Raw genomic sequence first — 16,778 nt, 5'->3', positions numbered from 1 at the left:
TCAAATTTCATCTTCAACGCCTCCTCTGCCTCTCTCATCCATCCATGTCCAACCCACTCATTCTTTCTCCCTCCACTTTCTGACCGCCCCCCGCCGCTCCGCCATGGACTCCACTCCCAAGAAGAAACCCACCACCAACCCTCCGCCGCCTCCTCCTCTCCCCAAATTCGAGGTTTCCCTCTTCTTCTTCTTCCTCTGCTTCTTTACTGTAACTCTAGCATTCTTCTCGAATTCGAGTTTTTGCAGAGAAAAGCTTCGAGATCTGGTTAAGAACTTGTTAATGTTGCATTTTACTTTTAACGAAATTCTCTAATTTACTGCAGGATTCCCCCGTTTTCAACTTCATTAACAGCCTCTCACCCATCAAGCCTCTGAAATCCATCCACATTACGCAAACATTCAACTCCATTTCCTTCCCTTCCCTTCCAGTTTTCACTTCCCCCAAAAGGTAAAAATCATTCACAATTACATTACATTTAATTTACTTTTCTGGGTTTTTTCTAAACGGAATCCCATTTCTTCAGGCCGAATTTTCCCAACCCATCCAGATCCTCCCCACCAGTTTCTTCAAATGAAGGAGCCGTTATAATAATGGATCAATTACTCGAGATTTTCGTGCCGGAAATTCCTACCGCCGACCACGCTGCTACTCCCGGAATGCAGCCGCCGGAGACTGTCAATCCCGACGCCGGTGAGGTTGGGATTAGCTCAGAAGCTATGGAGTTGGGGAGTGATGAAGCCGAAGATGAGAATTGTGATTCGTTTGGAAACAAGGTGAAGATTATGGTTCTTAAGCGTTACATGAATGAATCTCGATTATGTTGACTAAATGGTCGATTTTTAAACAAAGACAACTAAGTTTTGTTCTTGTTCTTGTTTTTTCATTAAAAATGGTGTTGGGTTTTGATGAAATCTTGGTTTTTGTGTGTTTATTATTTTGTTTTAGTCTAAAATTTTAAAATTTTATTTTAGTCAAAATAAGTCTATATTTCTGTAGTTAAAAAATAAAAAAAAAAGTTGAGATTTCTATTAAATCATAAATAAAAAATTAATAGTAATAATAATTATTATTATTTTAGAAGAAAAGACTGTACTAATGGAAAGTGTGGCTGTCAACTTGGGATTGTGTAGCCTCTCCTTAACCTACAGAGCGGGAACATGCCGAGGCGATGTCTAGATTTCGAAATGGCGGGAACGCCCAACACGGCGGCGACGGCGACGGCGGGCGGCGATGGTTCAATCCGTGGCTCTTCTTCTTCTTCTTCTTCATTTCGATGCACTCTGCCTGGAATCGGTTTGCACTTGAATGCTATTGCAGCGACTTTGAAGCATGAGAATCTGAGTCATCCCAGCTCCTCTGCATCTATTTCTAGTCCTAATTCCGTTCAAGATCAACCTCTTATGACTTCATCGGCTACTGAAATTGAAAACCCTTCTCATGAACCTGCGAATCTGAATGGGGAAAATCTCAATCTCATCAACCCTAAAAAGAATGGGTATGTTCGATTTGAATGTCTACTGGGAAGATTGTTCTTCGTTCTGAGTATTTGGATTGATGTTGATTTTCTTGTTCGTTGTAGCTGATGATTTGTGAATGGATTTGTAGGACATTGATGGAAAATGCTGAAATTGGTGCGTGCAAACGTTGTAACTGTAAGAAATCTAAGTGTTTGAAGCTGTAAGTAATAATGCCATTGCTAACACCATTCTTGATGCTGAGATATCTGTGTTTGCTATGCCTGAAGGGCTGCAATCCATTGAAATTAGGCAAACTCTACTATTATTAGGCCTTGCGATGATGGTTTAGTTTAAGTTTCTAATGAAACGTTGGAACAGTTTATGCTGCATTTAAAAGAGTAGTATTGAATCTAAATCTGTAATTTTCTTCAGCTATTGTGAATGCTTTGCTGCTGGTGTGTACTGCATTGATCCATGTTCATGTCAAGAGTGTTTCAACCAACCGATACACGAAGCCATGGTTCTTGAGACTCGTAGACAGATCGAGTCTCGCAATCCACTTGCGTTTGCTCCTAAAGTGATCATGAACTCGGATTCTTTTTCTGAACTTGGGGTTAGATATTATGCCACTTCGTTGAGGAATTTATCTGCACTTGGCTTGTAGTTTGAACTTGATAAGTTATCTTGTAGGATGATTCGAACAAGACTCCAGCTTCAGCGAGGCATAAACGAGGATGCAACTGTAAGAAATCAAGTTGCTTGAAAAAATACTGTGAATGCTATCAGGTGATTTGATTGCATCCCTTCCCTTTGTCAAGTTCTTCTTCTCTGGTGTGTTGCACTTCATATCTGAAATTATCTTGGTGCTTTTGTTCTTGAACAAGGGCGGTGTTGGGTGTTCCATCAACTGCAGATGTGAAGGTTGTAAAAACGCATTTGGAAGAAAAGATGGTGAGTTTTGATATGGATTTTGATCATACATATCTGTCGTCAATACTTCCATTGATCATCTAGTTCTATTCGCTGCATTTTTTACAACCTTCCTCGAAGAGACAATAGTTTTTCCTAATTATGTAGCCAAGTATTTGTTCTTTCTTGAAAAACTTAACTCGGTTGCTATCAATCCATCCTATAACCCTTCTTTTGATTACCAATTTCTTTCCACGTATTTCCTCCTCAAAACTAGCTGGCTATGACCCAAGAGCCTGAGCTTCCCCTCAAAGTTTTAAAACGCATTCTAGGAATTGCTTTTCACACTCTTATAAAGAATGATTCTTCCCCTTTTCCAACCGAGTGGGATCTCACAATCCACCCACTTGGGGGTCAGCATCCTCACTAGTACACCGTCTGGTGTCTAGTTCTGATACCATTTGTAACAGTCCAAGTCCACCACCAGTAGATATTGTCTTATTTGGACTTTTCCTTCTAGGCTTCCCCTCAAGGTTTTAAAACGCGTCCACTAGGGAGAGGTTTTTACACCCTCATAAGGAATGCTACCATTTGTAACAGCCCAAGTCCGCTACTAACAGATATTGTCCTCTTTCGGCTTTCCCTTTAAGACTTTTTCTCACGATTTTAGAATGCGTCCCAAGTTTCTACACCCATATTGCTTTATTCTCCTCTCCAACCGATGCTCCATCTTACAAAAAGGCAATACTTGTTAATTCTTATTGAACAACGTCCTTGCTTGGAATTTTTGTTTCTTTACATATGCTAATCTCTTTGATTTCCAGAATCAGCTGTAATAGAAACTGACACTAAACAAGAGGAAGAAGGAAGAGAACATTGCCTAAAAAATGCAGAAGTACAGAAAGATGAAGACCAGCAGAACTCTAACAGTGCTGTTCCCTCGACACCGCTAGGACGATGCAGGTAAACACAAACTATTATTGATCTTATTAAAATTCATGACCATTAACAAAAATGCTGTTCCTTTCAGATCATTGATTCCACTACCATTCCAATTGAAGAGGAAACTTCCATCTTTCATTGACGACGAATCCTCGTATCGATTGAGTGTTCGATTCAAACTCGAGAAGCAAGGCATCATTCAAACAGAGACCAAGTTTGAGAAAACCCCCAGTGCAGATGTGATGCCAGAAACCATCTGTAATGGTTGCTCTTCCAGCACAGGTGTTGTTAAGAGTGTTTCTCCCAACAGTAAGAGGATCACTTTACCTCCACCACAGGGCGACTTCCGGCCACTGCCATCGACTCGAATCGGCCGGAAATTGATACTGCAGTCCATACCCTCCTTCCCCTCTCTCACGAATCTAAACTCAAGAGTGAATGGACCCAGTGAACTGTGAAGAAGTCCAGGCCATATCCTCTTCCTTCTTAGCCATTACTGACACCTCAACCTCTGACGATCTGGGTATCAATTTGACTTGCCTATGATGCCAAAACATTGGTACCTATTTCCCCTTGATTTTATCATAAAGTTTAGGACTAATGTAATGGGTTCATTTAGTCTTTCCTGATACTTATCAGACACAATTCCATTTTATAATTCATTGGTTTAGGTTATATGTATTCTACTTGTAACCATAAGATTTGTCAAACTAGGTTAAAGGTTCTCTTATTTCTCTAAGAAAGCAAAGATTATGTATGGTTACTCTTGAATAACTTGTTTTCAAACTCATATCTAATGCTTCTATTCAACTCCAACAAGAAAAAGAGAAGTGTTTTGAAAATATAGGAATAGAAAGGAATAATGAAGCACTTTAAATGGATGAGCTACAAAAAGACAAGAAGATTATCTTAAGGAAGATTAGGTGGATAATCACATGTTGTAATAAAATATATGGTAAGCTTTGACCAATGACCAATATTATCAAACTAAAAGATTAGAGAATTTGCGTGTTTTTGTGAATGGCTTGTAACAGGCAAGTTGTAACCCACATACTCTAAACGTGAATTGGGCTTAGAGGCCCATGCTCTAAACGGGTTGCTCAAGTCGCTGTTGGTGCCACTTTGTTTAGAGCACACGATCGGAAGAGAGGGAAGGATCGAAGAGTGGAGGATTCTCAAGAACAAGATTATGGAATGTGTTTTCGGGTTAGTGGGTAATGGTTTCGCCATTGTTGCTGCCGATTCTTCGGCGGTACACAGCATCTTGGTTCATAAATCCGACGAGGACAAGATTATGGTTCTCGACTCTCACAAGCTCGTCGCCGCTAGCGGCGAGCCTGGTGACAGGTCGATCGATTTACAGAGCTTTTACTTATGTTTTTGTTTTCTCAGAAATCTGGGGTTCTTATCCTTTTTTTCTTTCCGCTTGTGTCTTTGTAGGGTTCAGTTCACTGAGTACATTCAGAAGAATGTTTCGTTGTATCAGTTCCGAAATGGGATCCCCTTGACGACTGCTGCTGCTGCTAATTTTACCCGAGGTGAGCTCGCCACCGCCTTGAGAAAGGTACATAATCAGTGCTTTGTTTTTCTGATGATTTGAAATGTTTTTATTAGGGTATTTGGAGATCCATTTCTACTTTTATCTTCTTTCGATCAAATCTGGGTTATATGGGATGGGATCTACTTGTCCGGGTACCACAATACTATAGTTCTGGTCTTATTGTCTCTGGGTGGCCCAGAGTTTCAAATTCATAATCAACTTTGGAGAAGGAAACAAAGTATTCCTTATAAGGGTGTGAAAACCTCTCCCTATTAGACGCAGTTTAAAACCGTGAGATTGACAGCGATACATAGCAGAACAAAGCATACAATATCCGTTAATGGTGGGTTTGAACGGTTACAAGTTGGTTCTTACTCTGGTTAAAAAGAAAATTCTAGCATCCTTACCTTTTTCCCTAATAAGATGTCCAGATATGCATGCTAGTGGGTAGCTGTTCTTGTTGATTTCTCATAACATACATAATGTACAAGTGTAACGAGTAGCAAGATTTGGCGGTGTATAGGTTGGACTAGACTCTTATTAATTTCGTGTTTCTGCATTGCCATTAAGACGATTGATTTTGCCCCATAGTAAGAAGTGTTAGGAGCAGGTCAGGTATAGACTGCGCTGTTCTCGTACCTACGGGCATGGCTACTTGATGATGATAGGTGGACTAAATGATGTTCTTATGCACTGCTATGCCATATGATCATCTTGGATACTCTAATTCGATTACCTATGACTAAAATCCATTAGCTTTTGAAGCACCTCTCTTTCTCACAATGATGCTTCTTAATTGGCACTACTCATTTCTGCGCTTTCCTTCAAGATTTTTAAAACGCTTCTACTAGGAAGGACTTTTTCCACATTCCTATAAAGGATGTTTCGTTCTCCTCCCCAACCCGATGCGGTATCTCACAATCCACCCCAGGGCCCAACGTCTTTGCTAGCATTCGTTCTTTTCTCCAATCAATGTGGGAACCCCACCAAATCCACCCCCTTTGGGGCCAGCGTCCTTAATGGCACACCGCCTCATGTCTACCCCCTTTGGGGAACAGTCTCCTTGCTGGCACATCGCCCGGTGTCTGGCCCACCGCTAGCATATGTTGTCATTTTTGGGCTTTCCCTCAAGGTCTTTAAAACACATATGCTAGAGAGAGGTTTCCACGTCCTTATAAAAGGTGTTTTGTTCTCCTCCCCAACCGATGTGGGATCTCATACAATCCTTACATCTAGACCAAGAAGCATGCATTGTGGATTTGAATGTCTAGAGATGTGTCTCTCTTTCAAGGCATCTCTTCTGAGTTCATTTTGTTCTTGTTAGGCAACTGCGACTATTGGTTCTTACTGAACTAACTGAATCTTTTATTTTCAGAATCCATACTCTGTAAATATCCTCCTGGCTGGGTACGATAAGGAGAGTGGCCCATCGCTTTACTACATCGACTACATTGCAACACTTCACAAGGTTGAGAAAGGTGCTTTTGGTTATGGATCCTACTTTTCACTCTCTATGATGGACAGACATTACCATAGCGGCATGTCAGTGGATGAGGCGATCGAGTTGGTGGATAAGTGCATCGTGGAGATACGTTCAAGGCTGGTTGTGGCTCCACCAAACTTTGTGATCAAGATTGTAGACAAGGATGGGGCAAGGGAGGTTGCATGGCGTCAATCCATTAAAGACACTGGAGCACTTCCAGTCTGAGGAGTTTGACATTGTTGCAGTCTTTTTCTCTGTTTTGTATACAAATCTTATTTCCTGCTGAAGCATGGTTCATCGATCTTTGTTAGTGGCTTGTGCTGTCATTTGAGTTGCCTCTATTTGTTGAACAGGTTCAATTTAGTTAAATGGATCACTAGTATTTTGGCTCATAAATTTTTGTCATTGCACTTCCAAAACGTGTGTTTCGGTCCATATACTTCCAAAGGTGTCCATTAAGTGAAGAATTATGCTAAATTATGATAAAAAAATGAGACAAAACTTCCAAACTTAAATACTCACAAATATTATATGATCCCACGTTAGTTATGGGAGAGAACGAAACAATCCTTATAAGAGTGGAAATCTCTCCCTAACAAAAAGTCTAAAGAGAACGGTGTGCAACCTCTCCCTAGCAAAAAGTCTAAAGAGACCGGTGTGCTTGAACTGTTACAAATGGTATGAGAGACAGACATCGGGCGATGTGCCAACAAGGAGGCTGAGCTCCAAAGGAGGGTGGACACGAGACGATGTGCCAGCAAGAATGCTGGGCCCAAAAGGGGTGGATTGGGGTGTCCCATATCGATTGGAGAAAGAAACAAATATCAGCAAGAACGTTGGGTTCCGAGGGGGGGAGGGAAAAGGGTTGATTGTGAGATCTCAGTTCGATTGAAGAGGAGAACGAAACAATCTTTTTAAAAGTTTTAAAAACTTTGAGAGAAGCCCAAAAAGGAAAAACCCAAGCTAAAAAAGGACCGTATCGACTAGCCGTGGACTTGGGCCGTTACATTTAGAGTTTAAATTTGTTAGTAGTTTGATATTTTAATAAAAAAAAAGTTAATAAAATTATACCCTAGGAAATGGGTTTATTTACTTAATCATGAATAAATTAAAAAAAAAAAAAAAAGAAGGGAAAATATGGGAACGCTAGGAATTGGGGCACTAAATAAGACTCACTTGACTGCTAACGGACGCAGTACGATCTCTAAAGACATTCTTGGTGAACCAAACTCCGTTTCCTAAATAATTAGGTTTAGTGTGTAGAATTTACGTTTACACAATTATCGTGAAGGTTTGTATTAGCGGTGATCCGGAAAGCATCATTATTTTGAGTGATGACCCCATTTTAACACTCAATCTCTACTTCTCTACTGCATTCTGCAGTGAACTGGAGCCCCAACATTCCCTTCCAGAGTCTCTGCTGGTTTATAAGCTTCGATCAAAAGTGAGCTTTCTCCGTCTCCGTCTTTCCTAGCTACTTTTCTTATTCACTGACTTTGTTCATACGTTATTTCTGGATTTTGTTGCTTTCTCAATTTTGGCGTCTCCAAGTTTCGTATGTTTTTTGGATTTTGGTTGTTCTTCTTATCTGGGTCTTGCTTAATTTTGGAGAATGGATGGTTTAATCTGTTCTGTATTGGGTGTTTTGACTCCTTGATCCGGATTTCTGGGATTTTGGTGGATGATTCTTGTTTGATTCTTCGATTTTGATGGGGTGTTGTGTTTTATGTTACCATTTCAAGTATCATTCTCTATTGAGTATTTGAACTTGGAAGAGAAATTCGTGAGTGAGGAGTTTAAATCTTATGATTTCCCTTTTCTCCTGTCAGTTTCCTCTTGACAATGGGTACCATTGGTGATAATTGGGGTGATGATTGTTCTGTCATCAAAGACAGAGGAGAGATTTCCTACATCGACTATGAAGATGATAAATCTGTTTGCAGCTACAATCCTATTGAGGAAGGTCCAATTATCATTTCAGTGCCATTTGCTTTTGTGAATGGCAAACCACAATCAGTTTTTGTAGGAGAATCAGTGGCAGATGCAATTACGATCAAGAACACCACCGATGAATCGGTGGACCTATGGGCTGTTAATATTTATGCATCCAATCCCGAGAACTCGTTTACGCTCTCTCTAATGGAGCCCCCTTCGGCAAATGCGAACATCGAAGTTGTACAAGCTTTTTTGGAGTCCTTTTCGTTGGAGGATAGAATGATCCATCCAGACGAGACTCTTACTGTATGGCTGTCTTGCAAACCGAAAGAAATTGGCTTGCACACAACCGTTGTGCATTTTGATGTTGGCAATGAGAGAATAGAACGCGTTTCTTTTCTGTTAGCAGATGATAAGATTTCCCAGTCATTGGCTTCTAGGAAGCCGTATTCAAGAGATAGAAAAAAGAGGCATGAGGTAGCAGACTCTTATATTCCTGGCTCACGTCCCATAAGAACGCAAGGTCGAGGATTCAAAAATTTTCTTCCCCATTATGATATCCCAAGAAGAATTAGAGATGAACTTAACAGAAAGGAGACTCCTAGTGCTGTTAGGGAAGGACTTAAAAGAGATACCTACGTTCCCTACTTTATGACATTGTTGAACATGGAAGAAATACAATTGGAGGTAAATAAATGAGGTTATGAATGTATTTACACATTTCTGTTTGAGATTATATGAAATTTGGTCCGTTATTGCCTGCAGGAAGACATGAGAGCTTACGATATGGAACGTGTAACTATGAAAAGAAAGGGATATCATTTTTTGTCCCTTGAGGTTCCAGGGCTTGCTGAGAGAAGGCCTTCACTTGTCCATGGAGACTTTATTCTTGCCAAGATGCCTTCTGGACATGCAAATGACACGGTTAACGCTTATCAGGTCTAGGTCTGCATTAATATTGAGTTGTCTACTCCTCCTTTGTGTATGCAATCATGTTTAGACGTGCTCGTTCAATCTTTTCTGTAATTTGTGGTTTAATATTCAGAATGTCCTTGTCCATGTTCCATAATCAATTCCAGAATTGTGCAGGGCTATATTCATCACGTCGAGGCTGATGAGGTTTACCTAAAATTTGCTCCAGAATTTCACGTTAACCACAGAGACTTCAATCTATACAATGTCCAGTTTACCTATAACAGAATTAACATGAGGAGGTTCTATCAGGCTATTGATGCTGCAGATAGTTTGGCAAAGGAGTTTCTATTCCCATATGAGTTTTCGGATAGAAGAGTTATCAAGACTAATCCACTGGTGCCGATAAATCAAAATATCAATGAGGAACAAATGCGTTGTGTTCAGATGATCCTTGGTTGCAGAGGAGCACCACCTTATTTAGTTCATGGACCTCCTGGTACTGGTAAGACTCAGACCTTGGTGGAAGCTATCCTTCAACTCTACACAACTAGAAAGAATGCTCGTATTCTTGTTTGTGCTCCTTCAAATAGTGCTGCGGACCACATACTGGAGAAACTCCTCAGTGAGGAGGGTGTTGAAATTCGTGATAATGATGTTTTCAGGCTTAATGCAAGCTCACGGCAATATGAGGAAATCAAGCCTGATCACCTTCGTTTTTGTTTCTTTGATGAGCAAATTTTCAAGTGTCCTCCACACAGTGCCCTTGTGCGCTATAGGATTATTGTGTCAACTTATACAAGTACTTCCCTTCTTTATGCAGAAGATATAAAGCGTGGCCACTTCTCTCACATTTTCTTGGATGAGGCTGGCCAAGCTTCAGAGCCAGAAACGATAATTCCTATATCCAACCTCTGTCTTAGGAAAACAGTCGTCGTTCTTGCTGGTGATCCCATGCAATTAGGTCCAGTGATTTACTCTAAAGAAGCAGAAATTTATGGATTGAGTAAATCATATTTGGAAAGGCTTTTTGAATGTGAATATTACTGCACTGGGGATGAAAACTATGTAATAAAGTTATTGAGAAACTATAGATGTCATCCGGATATCTTACATCTTCCTTCTACATTGTTCTATGGTGGTGAATTAATTGCATGTCAAGATGAAAAAAGTTTCCTCACGGATTCAGCAGATATCTTTGAAGCACTTCCTAGTAAGGAGTTTCCTGTTCTTTTCTTTGGTATCCAAGGTTGTGATGAGAGGGAAGGCAACAATCCATCATGGTTCAACCGAATTGAGGTTAGCAAGGTGGTAGAGGTTATAAAGAAACTGACTGCTGGTGGAAATCTGGTCGACGAAAATATTGGGGTCATAACACCCTATCGACAACAAGTGATTAAAATAAGGAAAGCCCTTGATAGCCTTGATATGGTTGATATAAAGGTCGGTAGTGTAGAACAGTTTCAAGGACAAGAGAAGCAAGTGATTATTGTTTCTACTGTTCGATCAACGATCAAACATAACGAGTTTGACAGAACCTACTGTTTGGGGTTTTTAAGTAATCCAAGAAGGTTTAATGTGGCTATTACCCGGGCGATATCTCTTCTGGTTATAATTGGCAATCCCCATATAATCTATCAGGTGACTTTTGTTACTTTAGTAAATGTTGTTCATTCTTGTAAAATACTGTTGATAAAATTTGTTCCTTATTGAAATATTATCTCTAGTGACCTGAACTTTCTGTACCTAAAATTTTGACGGGCAGAATCCTTAGACTAATATTTACTGGAGCTAAGGGATGGTGTACTCTTAAATTTATTCATAATAGGCACATTCCCCTCAAGTTTAGTAACTTTTAGCAGATGTAGCGTTGTGAAGTGCCTTAGGGTCTCTGCAATAACTAAGAAGATAACTTGAACATAACGATTTCCAGACTTTGAAGCAAATGTGAAAAATGCTTAATGGCAGGACTTGGTTGTTTTGGCAGGATGTGTATTGGAGCAAGCTATTATGGCAGTGTGTTGACAAAGATTCATATCAAGGTTGCTCCCTCCCTGAAAGGCAGGATCCCACAGATGAGGAACATCCATGCAATAACGAAGAGGGACCATGTTCAGAATTTGAAGGAGCAGGGAAGAATCATGAGGGACAAAGTTCAGGATTTGAAGGAGCTGACCAGAATCAAGATCTGCCGGAGATGGAATTTTCGAGACCAGTTGTTAATGAAGATGAATGGTCTGATGGTTGGAAGTAATTTTTGCTTCAAGTCAAGAAAGGAAGTGGAGAGAGATACTTTCTTGCTTATTTTTGTCTTAGATCTTTGTAGATGTCTTGGAAACATTGTTTATATACTCTACTGTTAATTTAAGAGTGCTTTTGTTTCTAGTCTTTCCCGTTGAAGGTAGAAAATTTCATGCTTATGTTTAAGGCTTCATCAGTTGTCGTTTTCAAATCTCTGCGAGAAATCCAACTGGAGAGCAGGAGACAAGCAAGTGATGATTTCTCGATGAAGAGAAGATTTAATTAATTATTATTATTATTTTACGGTTGCATGTTCTTAGATTCTATAAACATAATTTCCTGAAGATTCAGATTGATGAAATGCATATTAATAAGAAGAATTACCAGGTTCTTGAATTCCTGGAATCAAGGAATTCAAGTCATGAATAAAGAACGAATTCATACCAGCACAAAGCGAGTCTAGAGAATTATTCTTCTCCAAATACATTCCGCCATTGAGAGGAAAAAAAAAACGAAGACAGAGCGATCAGCTTCGTACTATTCAACGGAAAGCCCCAAATCTGAGGTCCTCAACGAAAGTAACAGAGGCAAATGCCGCCGAATGGAATCGTAGGCGGAGGAGACCGCTCACAGCAAGCGGAAGGAACCGTATCGGATCCGCGAAGCAGAGATGTAAGGCAAACATGGCGAGAGCAAGAGCAGCTCTCAGGTGGCGCATCCGGTCGGCGGCGACATTGCAAACACCCTAACAGCCGTGAGAAGTACAATTAGCGAGACGACGACGCTAATTATCGCCGCCATTGTTGCAGTTCGGAGTTGTAAAGAAGATTACAAAGATCGAACAATCGGAGATTTCTTCTTCAGTCGTTCCGGTTTTAAATGATAACACTCCCTTTTTAAGACGATCATTTGAGGGTACAAATGGCGGGAAGAAATTTTGAATACCGAAAATACCCTTAACCGTTTGACAAATAGTTGACTCTATTTGTATTTATATTTTTTCTTAAATATTTACACTTTTTTTTTTATTCATAAACTTATAAAAAAAATATATATATATATTATATATTAAAACTTAGTCTTTTACGGGATAAAATTCAATTTATATATAATGCATCGATTAATTTTTAAATTTTTTGAATATACAAAAAATTAAAATAGACTACAAAAATTTGAATACACCTCGACTCTTTAGACTCGTGATTTATAATTTGATCACTTATTTTCTTCGTCTTGGCTACTCTAAATGACGATCCATTAACTCATTTTTCACCAATATTCTTATAAAAACTTTATTTTTCTTCGAAGGCTCGATTTCTAGCAAATAAATAAATACAACAAAAAAAACTATACAATTAAGCCATAAAGTAACATAAAATAGAGCTTAAAGATATCACTTTTTTATGTGCTATCACTTATGCCTACTAAAAAAAGAAAAAAAAAACAATATAATATAATATACATATATATATATATATATATATATATATATATATATATATATGCACGGCATAAAGTTAATGAATTTGGTGATTAGACGACAAAAGAAATAATTGCATAATTTAATATTTTAATATTTAATGCAAATTTTTTAGAAATGGAAAAATAAATAAATAAACGCAAGTGGAGGGAGAGAGACATTACTTTATTACTTTACTACTTTATTTATTTATTTTGTGAAAGAGAGATGCTTTTCTTAATGGATAATTACATATTAAATTCTTGTCTGGTCTCATTTTCAAATCATAATTTTAAAATAATTTAAAACACCCTTTTCCAATTTATACAATAAAAAAATTATACCATTATTTTTAATACAATTCATTCATATAATTTATTTTGTGTTCTTATGTCCTAACAGAAATACATTTATATTGAAGTTAAATCAGATTTTTAATTTTTGGTATTTTATTTTTTTTATTTTTTTCGCTAATTAATTTCATTATTGTAATTAAAGCAAACGTATGGATAATAAATAAGTGAATAATATATAGAATTATCAAAATAACTTATTATCCCAATTTTTTTTAAAAAAAATCTATTAAGAGAAACCCATAAAAGTTGAAGGGTATTTTTATATTTATATAAAATTATCAAAATAACTTATTAAATAAAAAGTATTAATTCTTTTTTTTAAAATATGGGTATTTTTTAATTTTTTTTTTTAAAGTTGGAGGGTATTATTGTAACAAAATATTATCACGAGTCTTTTTTTTATTTTTTTTATTTTTTATTTTTTATTTTTTTAAATGAAGAGTATTTTAGAGAGTTTTTTTTTAAAAAAAAAAAAAATTGTAAGATATTATTGAAAATTTAAAAAATTTAGAAATATTTTTAGGAAAAAAAATAAATAATAGTATATTAAATAATAATTAGATGGGGGCAATATATAGCTTGATGGTTCAATATTTGTAGGTCAAGGCTAAATCAACAATTTGCAATTACTGGTCATTTTAATTTAGTCAATTGCAAAAATACACCATATTTTCTTTTATTTATTTATTATTATTGGATCAAATGGATCTAGGTGTATTTGTCCAAGTAAGCAAGTTGCCAGCTGTCACTATCTCTGATTTCTTCATTTCCTCTCATCTTTTCAATGTAATAATTATGACTAAGAATGAAAATAAAAAATTAGCCGTAAGTTAAAAATAATTTTATTTTATTATTATTAGTCTTTTTTTTAATCACATCCTAAATTTATTTAATAAAACAACTCAATTTAATTCGGTAAATCTAATCTTATTTTAATGAAACGTTATCAACTAAAAATAATGAGAGCAAGATGAAACTTACATTAACGATGACGATGATGCAAAATTACAATTTTAGCCCTGATAATTAAAAAGCCAAATATATATATATATATATATATATATATATATATATATATATATATATATATATATATATTATGGCCCATGGGTTTCGGCCTTTATGAAGCTTTGGCTGATCGAGCACACAGGGAGACTTTTGCACTGGGTTTTGTGGAGAGAAATGGTGTCGTGTCATTACCAAAAACCCCTTTTCGTGGGCCCCAACTGCCATTTGTCAAGGCCTATACAACGTCATCATTAAAAAAAATTAAAAAAACCTAATAATCAAAAGGAAAGAGTCTGACGTGGATGCAATCAAGTCCCAGCTGGTCAATTTGGGGTCCACTGTTTGAAATTTGAGTAATGCAATTGGGTGCGGTGGTTTGATTAATTTAGAGTTGCTTTCTCATTCTCCAATCGAATCCTTCCACGTAACGGGTTCCCTATGAAAAGGACGTTACGTGTGCCCCTTACGTGGAGGACCCACCTTTTACGTGGACCCATGAAAATTACTTTTTTTTTTTTTTTTACCCTTTTAAAAAGATTCTCAATCTCTTTCCCTTAACAATTACCGAGTTAATTTACCTAATATTTAAATTTAATTAGTATTTGTAATAAATATCTTTAGTTGCTTTAATTTACTATATTTTTATCAATAAAAATGGATGACATAAAGACATGATTATTGATCGTGATTTTTTTTTTTAAGAAAAAGGAAAATTTTCAATAATTATTTATCCACCTTATAACCCTAACTAGATTTATCTCTCCCTTAAAAAAAAAAAACAAAATAAAAAACCTTATTTTATATACTTTTTTTTGCTTACCTATGATTAAATCATATCATTAATGGACAAGATGAAGTGGTTGGGTTCTATATCAAGCTCAAAGTTTATATTAATTTTTTTTATAGATTAAGACTAAAGTTTAATATATTTCATTAACTTTTCTTTTGGTAGGCCACCCCCTCGTCGATTAAAGTTTTAAATATGATTCCATCTGTCTCCTAGACCTACTTTGAAGTAATAGTGTCAACATTTTTGCTCAATTATTCTTAGTATATATTATATAAATATTTTGTTGCCTCGAGATAAAAAGGTATCCTTTACACTTTATTTTATTCTAAGATAAAAGTTATTTTAAATAGCTTATATTTAGACACTAAAATAAAATGAATTTTCCTGAGATGCATGTGAATGAGAACAAAACATACTGAAATGACTCATGTTGGTCGGTAGAGATAATCTAGAGTAGGTAACATGACTATGTAACAAATGATGTAAAGGAATGTCGAGGTTATCAAATTTCGAATCGTGATTTAACATGATTAGATATGAACCGATGAACTAATTCAATTTTAATACGCCATTAAATTGGAGCCATGATGTTGTTATCCCAAATAAACCCATTAACCTAATATTCCCCAAAAACATATTAATCAATAAAGAGAAAGGGAAGCTAATTAAAATTAAGTTATAAAACCAAGTAATTATTGTAAGGTAATCAAGGAAGAAAATGGGCATGGGCCCACAATTAAACCAATAATTAACAAAGACCAAATCATTTAGCTTAGCTATTATTAAAAATAAATACTATAAAATAAAAGAGGAAATTGAGTTAAAGTGTAACCTTCAACAATCCATTAGCTATGAGGTTCTTGACATTTCTTGGTGCCATGTCACCATCATAATAAATAGCATTTTTCAAGAGATAAGTACCAAAATAAAAATTTATTTACAATTTAAAACTTTTTTTTAATATGAAACGAGCGGTAGGGGTAGGGTTATGGTAAGTGCGTATAAAAATTAGATAAATCCTCGAGAATTAAATAGATATATTTACTTTTAATTAAAAATAATATTTTATGTTAATTTAATTAACGAAAGTCATATTTTGAATATAAACCCATAAATTCTATGTAGAGAAGATTTCAATGGATGGATATAGTCAAAGTCAATGCCTTTTATTAATGAATAATGAAAGTCTTTATATTCATATTTGATAATTAAAAATTTCAAATAATACTTTAGAACTGAATTATTGTATGATATCATGTAAAGTAGGGGTACTATAACATTTATACATTAAAAAAAAAGAATTTATTAATAAATTTAAAGTTAAAAGCATTAATTATAATTAAAATTAAGATGCCTATAAAAAAAATATTAAAAGTTTTTTTTTTTTTTACTGATTTTATTGACATCTCTATCCCTCACCTTTTTTAAAAAATCTCTTTTTACGCACTTTATTTTGCTTTTCTTCAAATAACTTTTGTTTCTAAACCAGTTATTTACAGATAAACACATGTTTTAGTTTTTTTTTTTTTTTAATTTAAGATTTTCAATTAATTTTTTAATACATTGTTGAATTAATTCCTTTATATATATATATATATATATAAACACATTCTTAATACGATGGATTGGAAAAGAAAAATAAATGAAAAATATAAAATTAAAAAGAAAAAAAATTAGAAAATTTAAAAAATTAAACAAAATCTACCACCTTTGTTACGAGAGTCTAACCTCTTTATTTTATCGTG

The 16,778-nt window shown here is 35.9% G+C and overlaps 3 protein-coding genes across 3 annotated transcripts; all 3 read left to right on the top strand.

Annotated features, from left to right (window-relative positions):
• On the top strand, positions 1–4,083 carry LOC111494159 (protein tesmin/TSO1-like CXC 2). Its single transcript, XM_023144033.1, has 10 exons — positions 1–172; positions 324–448; positions 525–774; positions 1,132–1,496; positions 1,607–1,678; positions 1,891–2,071; positions 2,149–2,244; positions 2,343–2,409; positions 3,192–3,330; positions 3,398–4,083. The coding sequence occupies exons 1-10, from the start codon at positions 104–106 to the stop codon at positions 3,765–3,767; spliced, it is 1,734 nt and encodes a 577-aa protein (XP_022999801.1). The 5' UTR covers positions 1–103; the 3' UTR covers positions 3,768–4,083.
• A 346-nt stretch (positions 4,084–4,429) lies between these two features.
• LOC111494161 (proteasome subunit beta type-2-A) lies at positions 4,430–6,729 on the top strand. Its single transcript, XM_023144036.1, has 3 exons — positions 4,430–4,656; positions 4,750–4,873; positions 6,225–6,729. Exons 1-3 carry the CDS (start codon positions 4,499–4,501, stop codon positions 6,555–6,557), a joined length of 615 nt encoding a protein of 204 aa, XP_022999804.1. The 5' UTR covers positions 4,430–4,498; the 3' UTR covers positions 6,558–6,729.
• Positions 6,730–7,520: 791 nt separating this feature from the next.
• On the top strand, positions 7,521–11,613 carry LOC111494158 (probable RNA helicase SDE3). The gene is made up of 5 exons (XM_023144032.1): positions 7,521–7,776; positions 8,162–8,954; positions 9,033–9,206; positions 9,357–10,820; positions 11,167–11,613. Exons 2-5 carry the CDS (start codon positions 8,175–8,177, stop codon positions 11,431–11,433), a joined length of 2,685 nt encoding a protein of 894 aa, XP_022999800.1. The 5' UTR covers positions 7,521–7,776; positions 8,162–8,174; the 3' UTR covers positions 11,434–11,613.
• Positions 11,614–16,778: the final 5,165 nt, after the last annotated feature.

Source organism: Cucurbita maxima, unplaced genomic scaffold (assembly GCF_002738345.1).
Source record: "Cucurbita maxima cultivar Rimu unplaced genomic scaffold, Cmax_1.0 Cma_Scf00020, whole genome shotgun sequence".
NCBI classification, from domain to species: domain Eukaryota; kingdom Viridiplantae; phylum Streptophyta; class Magnoliopsida; order Cucurbitales; family Cucurbitaceae; genus Cucurbita; species Cucurbita maxima.
This window is presented reverse-complemented; position numbering and strand designations above follow the sequence as displayed.

Bases quoted from the DNA above. Each gene is read 5' to 3' on its own strand.
- LOC111494158 (XM_023144032.1), top strand. From the start codon at position 8,175: ATGGGTACCATTGGTGATAATTGGGGTGATGATTGTTCTGTCATCAAA. The intron at 8,955-9,032 runs GTAAATAAATGA...TATTGCCTGCAG, and splicing joins TGGAAGAAATACAATTGGAG to GAAGACATGAGAGCTTACGA. The intron at 9,207-9,356 runs GTCTAGGTCTGC...AGAATTGTGCAG, and splicing joins ACACGGTTAACGCTTATCAG to GGCTATATTCATCACGTCGA.
- LOC111494159 (XM_023144033.1), top strand. From the start codon at position 104: ATGGACTCCACTCCCAAGAAGAAACCCACCACCAACCCTCCGCCGCCT. The intron at 2,072-2,148 runs GTTAGATATTAT...GTTATCTTGTAG, and splicing joins ATTCTTTTTCTGAACTTGGG to GATGATTCGAACAAGACTCC. The intron at 3,331-3,397 runs GTAAACACAAAC...TGTTCCTTTCAG, and splicing joins ACACCGCTAGGACGATGCAG to ATCATTGATTCCACTACCAT.
- LOC111494161 (XM_023144036.1), top strand. From the start codon at position 4,499: ATGGAATGTGTTTTCGGGTTAGTGGGTAATGGTTTCGCCATTGTTGCT. The intron at 4,657-4,749 runs GTCGATCGATTT...GTGTCTTTGTAG, and splicing joins AGCGGCGAGCCTGGTGACAG to GGTTCAGTTCACTGAGTACA. The intron at 4,874-6,224 runs GTACATAATCAG...TTTTATTTTCAG, and splicing joins TCGCCACCGCCTTGAGAAAG to AATCCATACTCTGTAAATAT.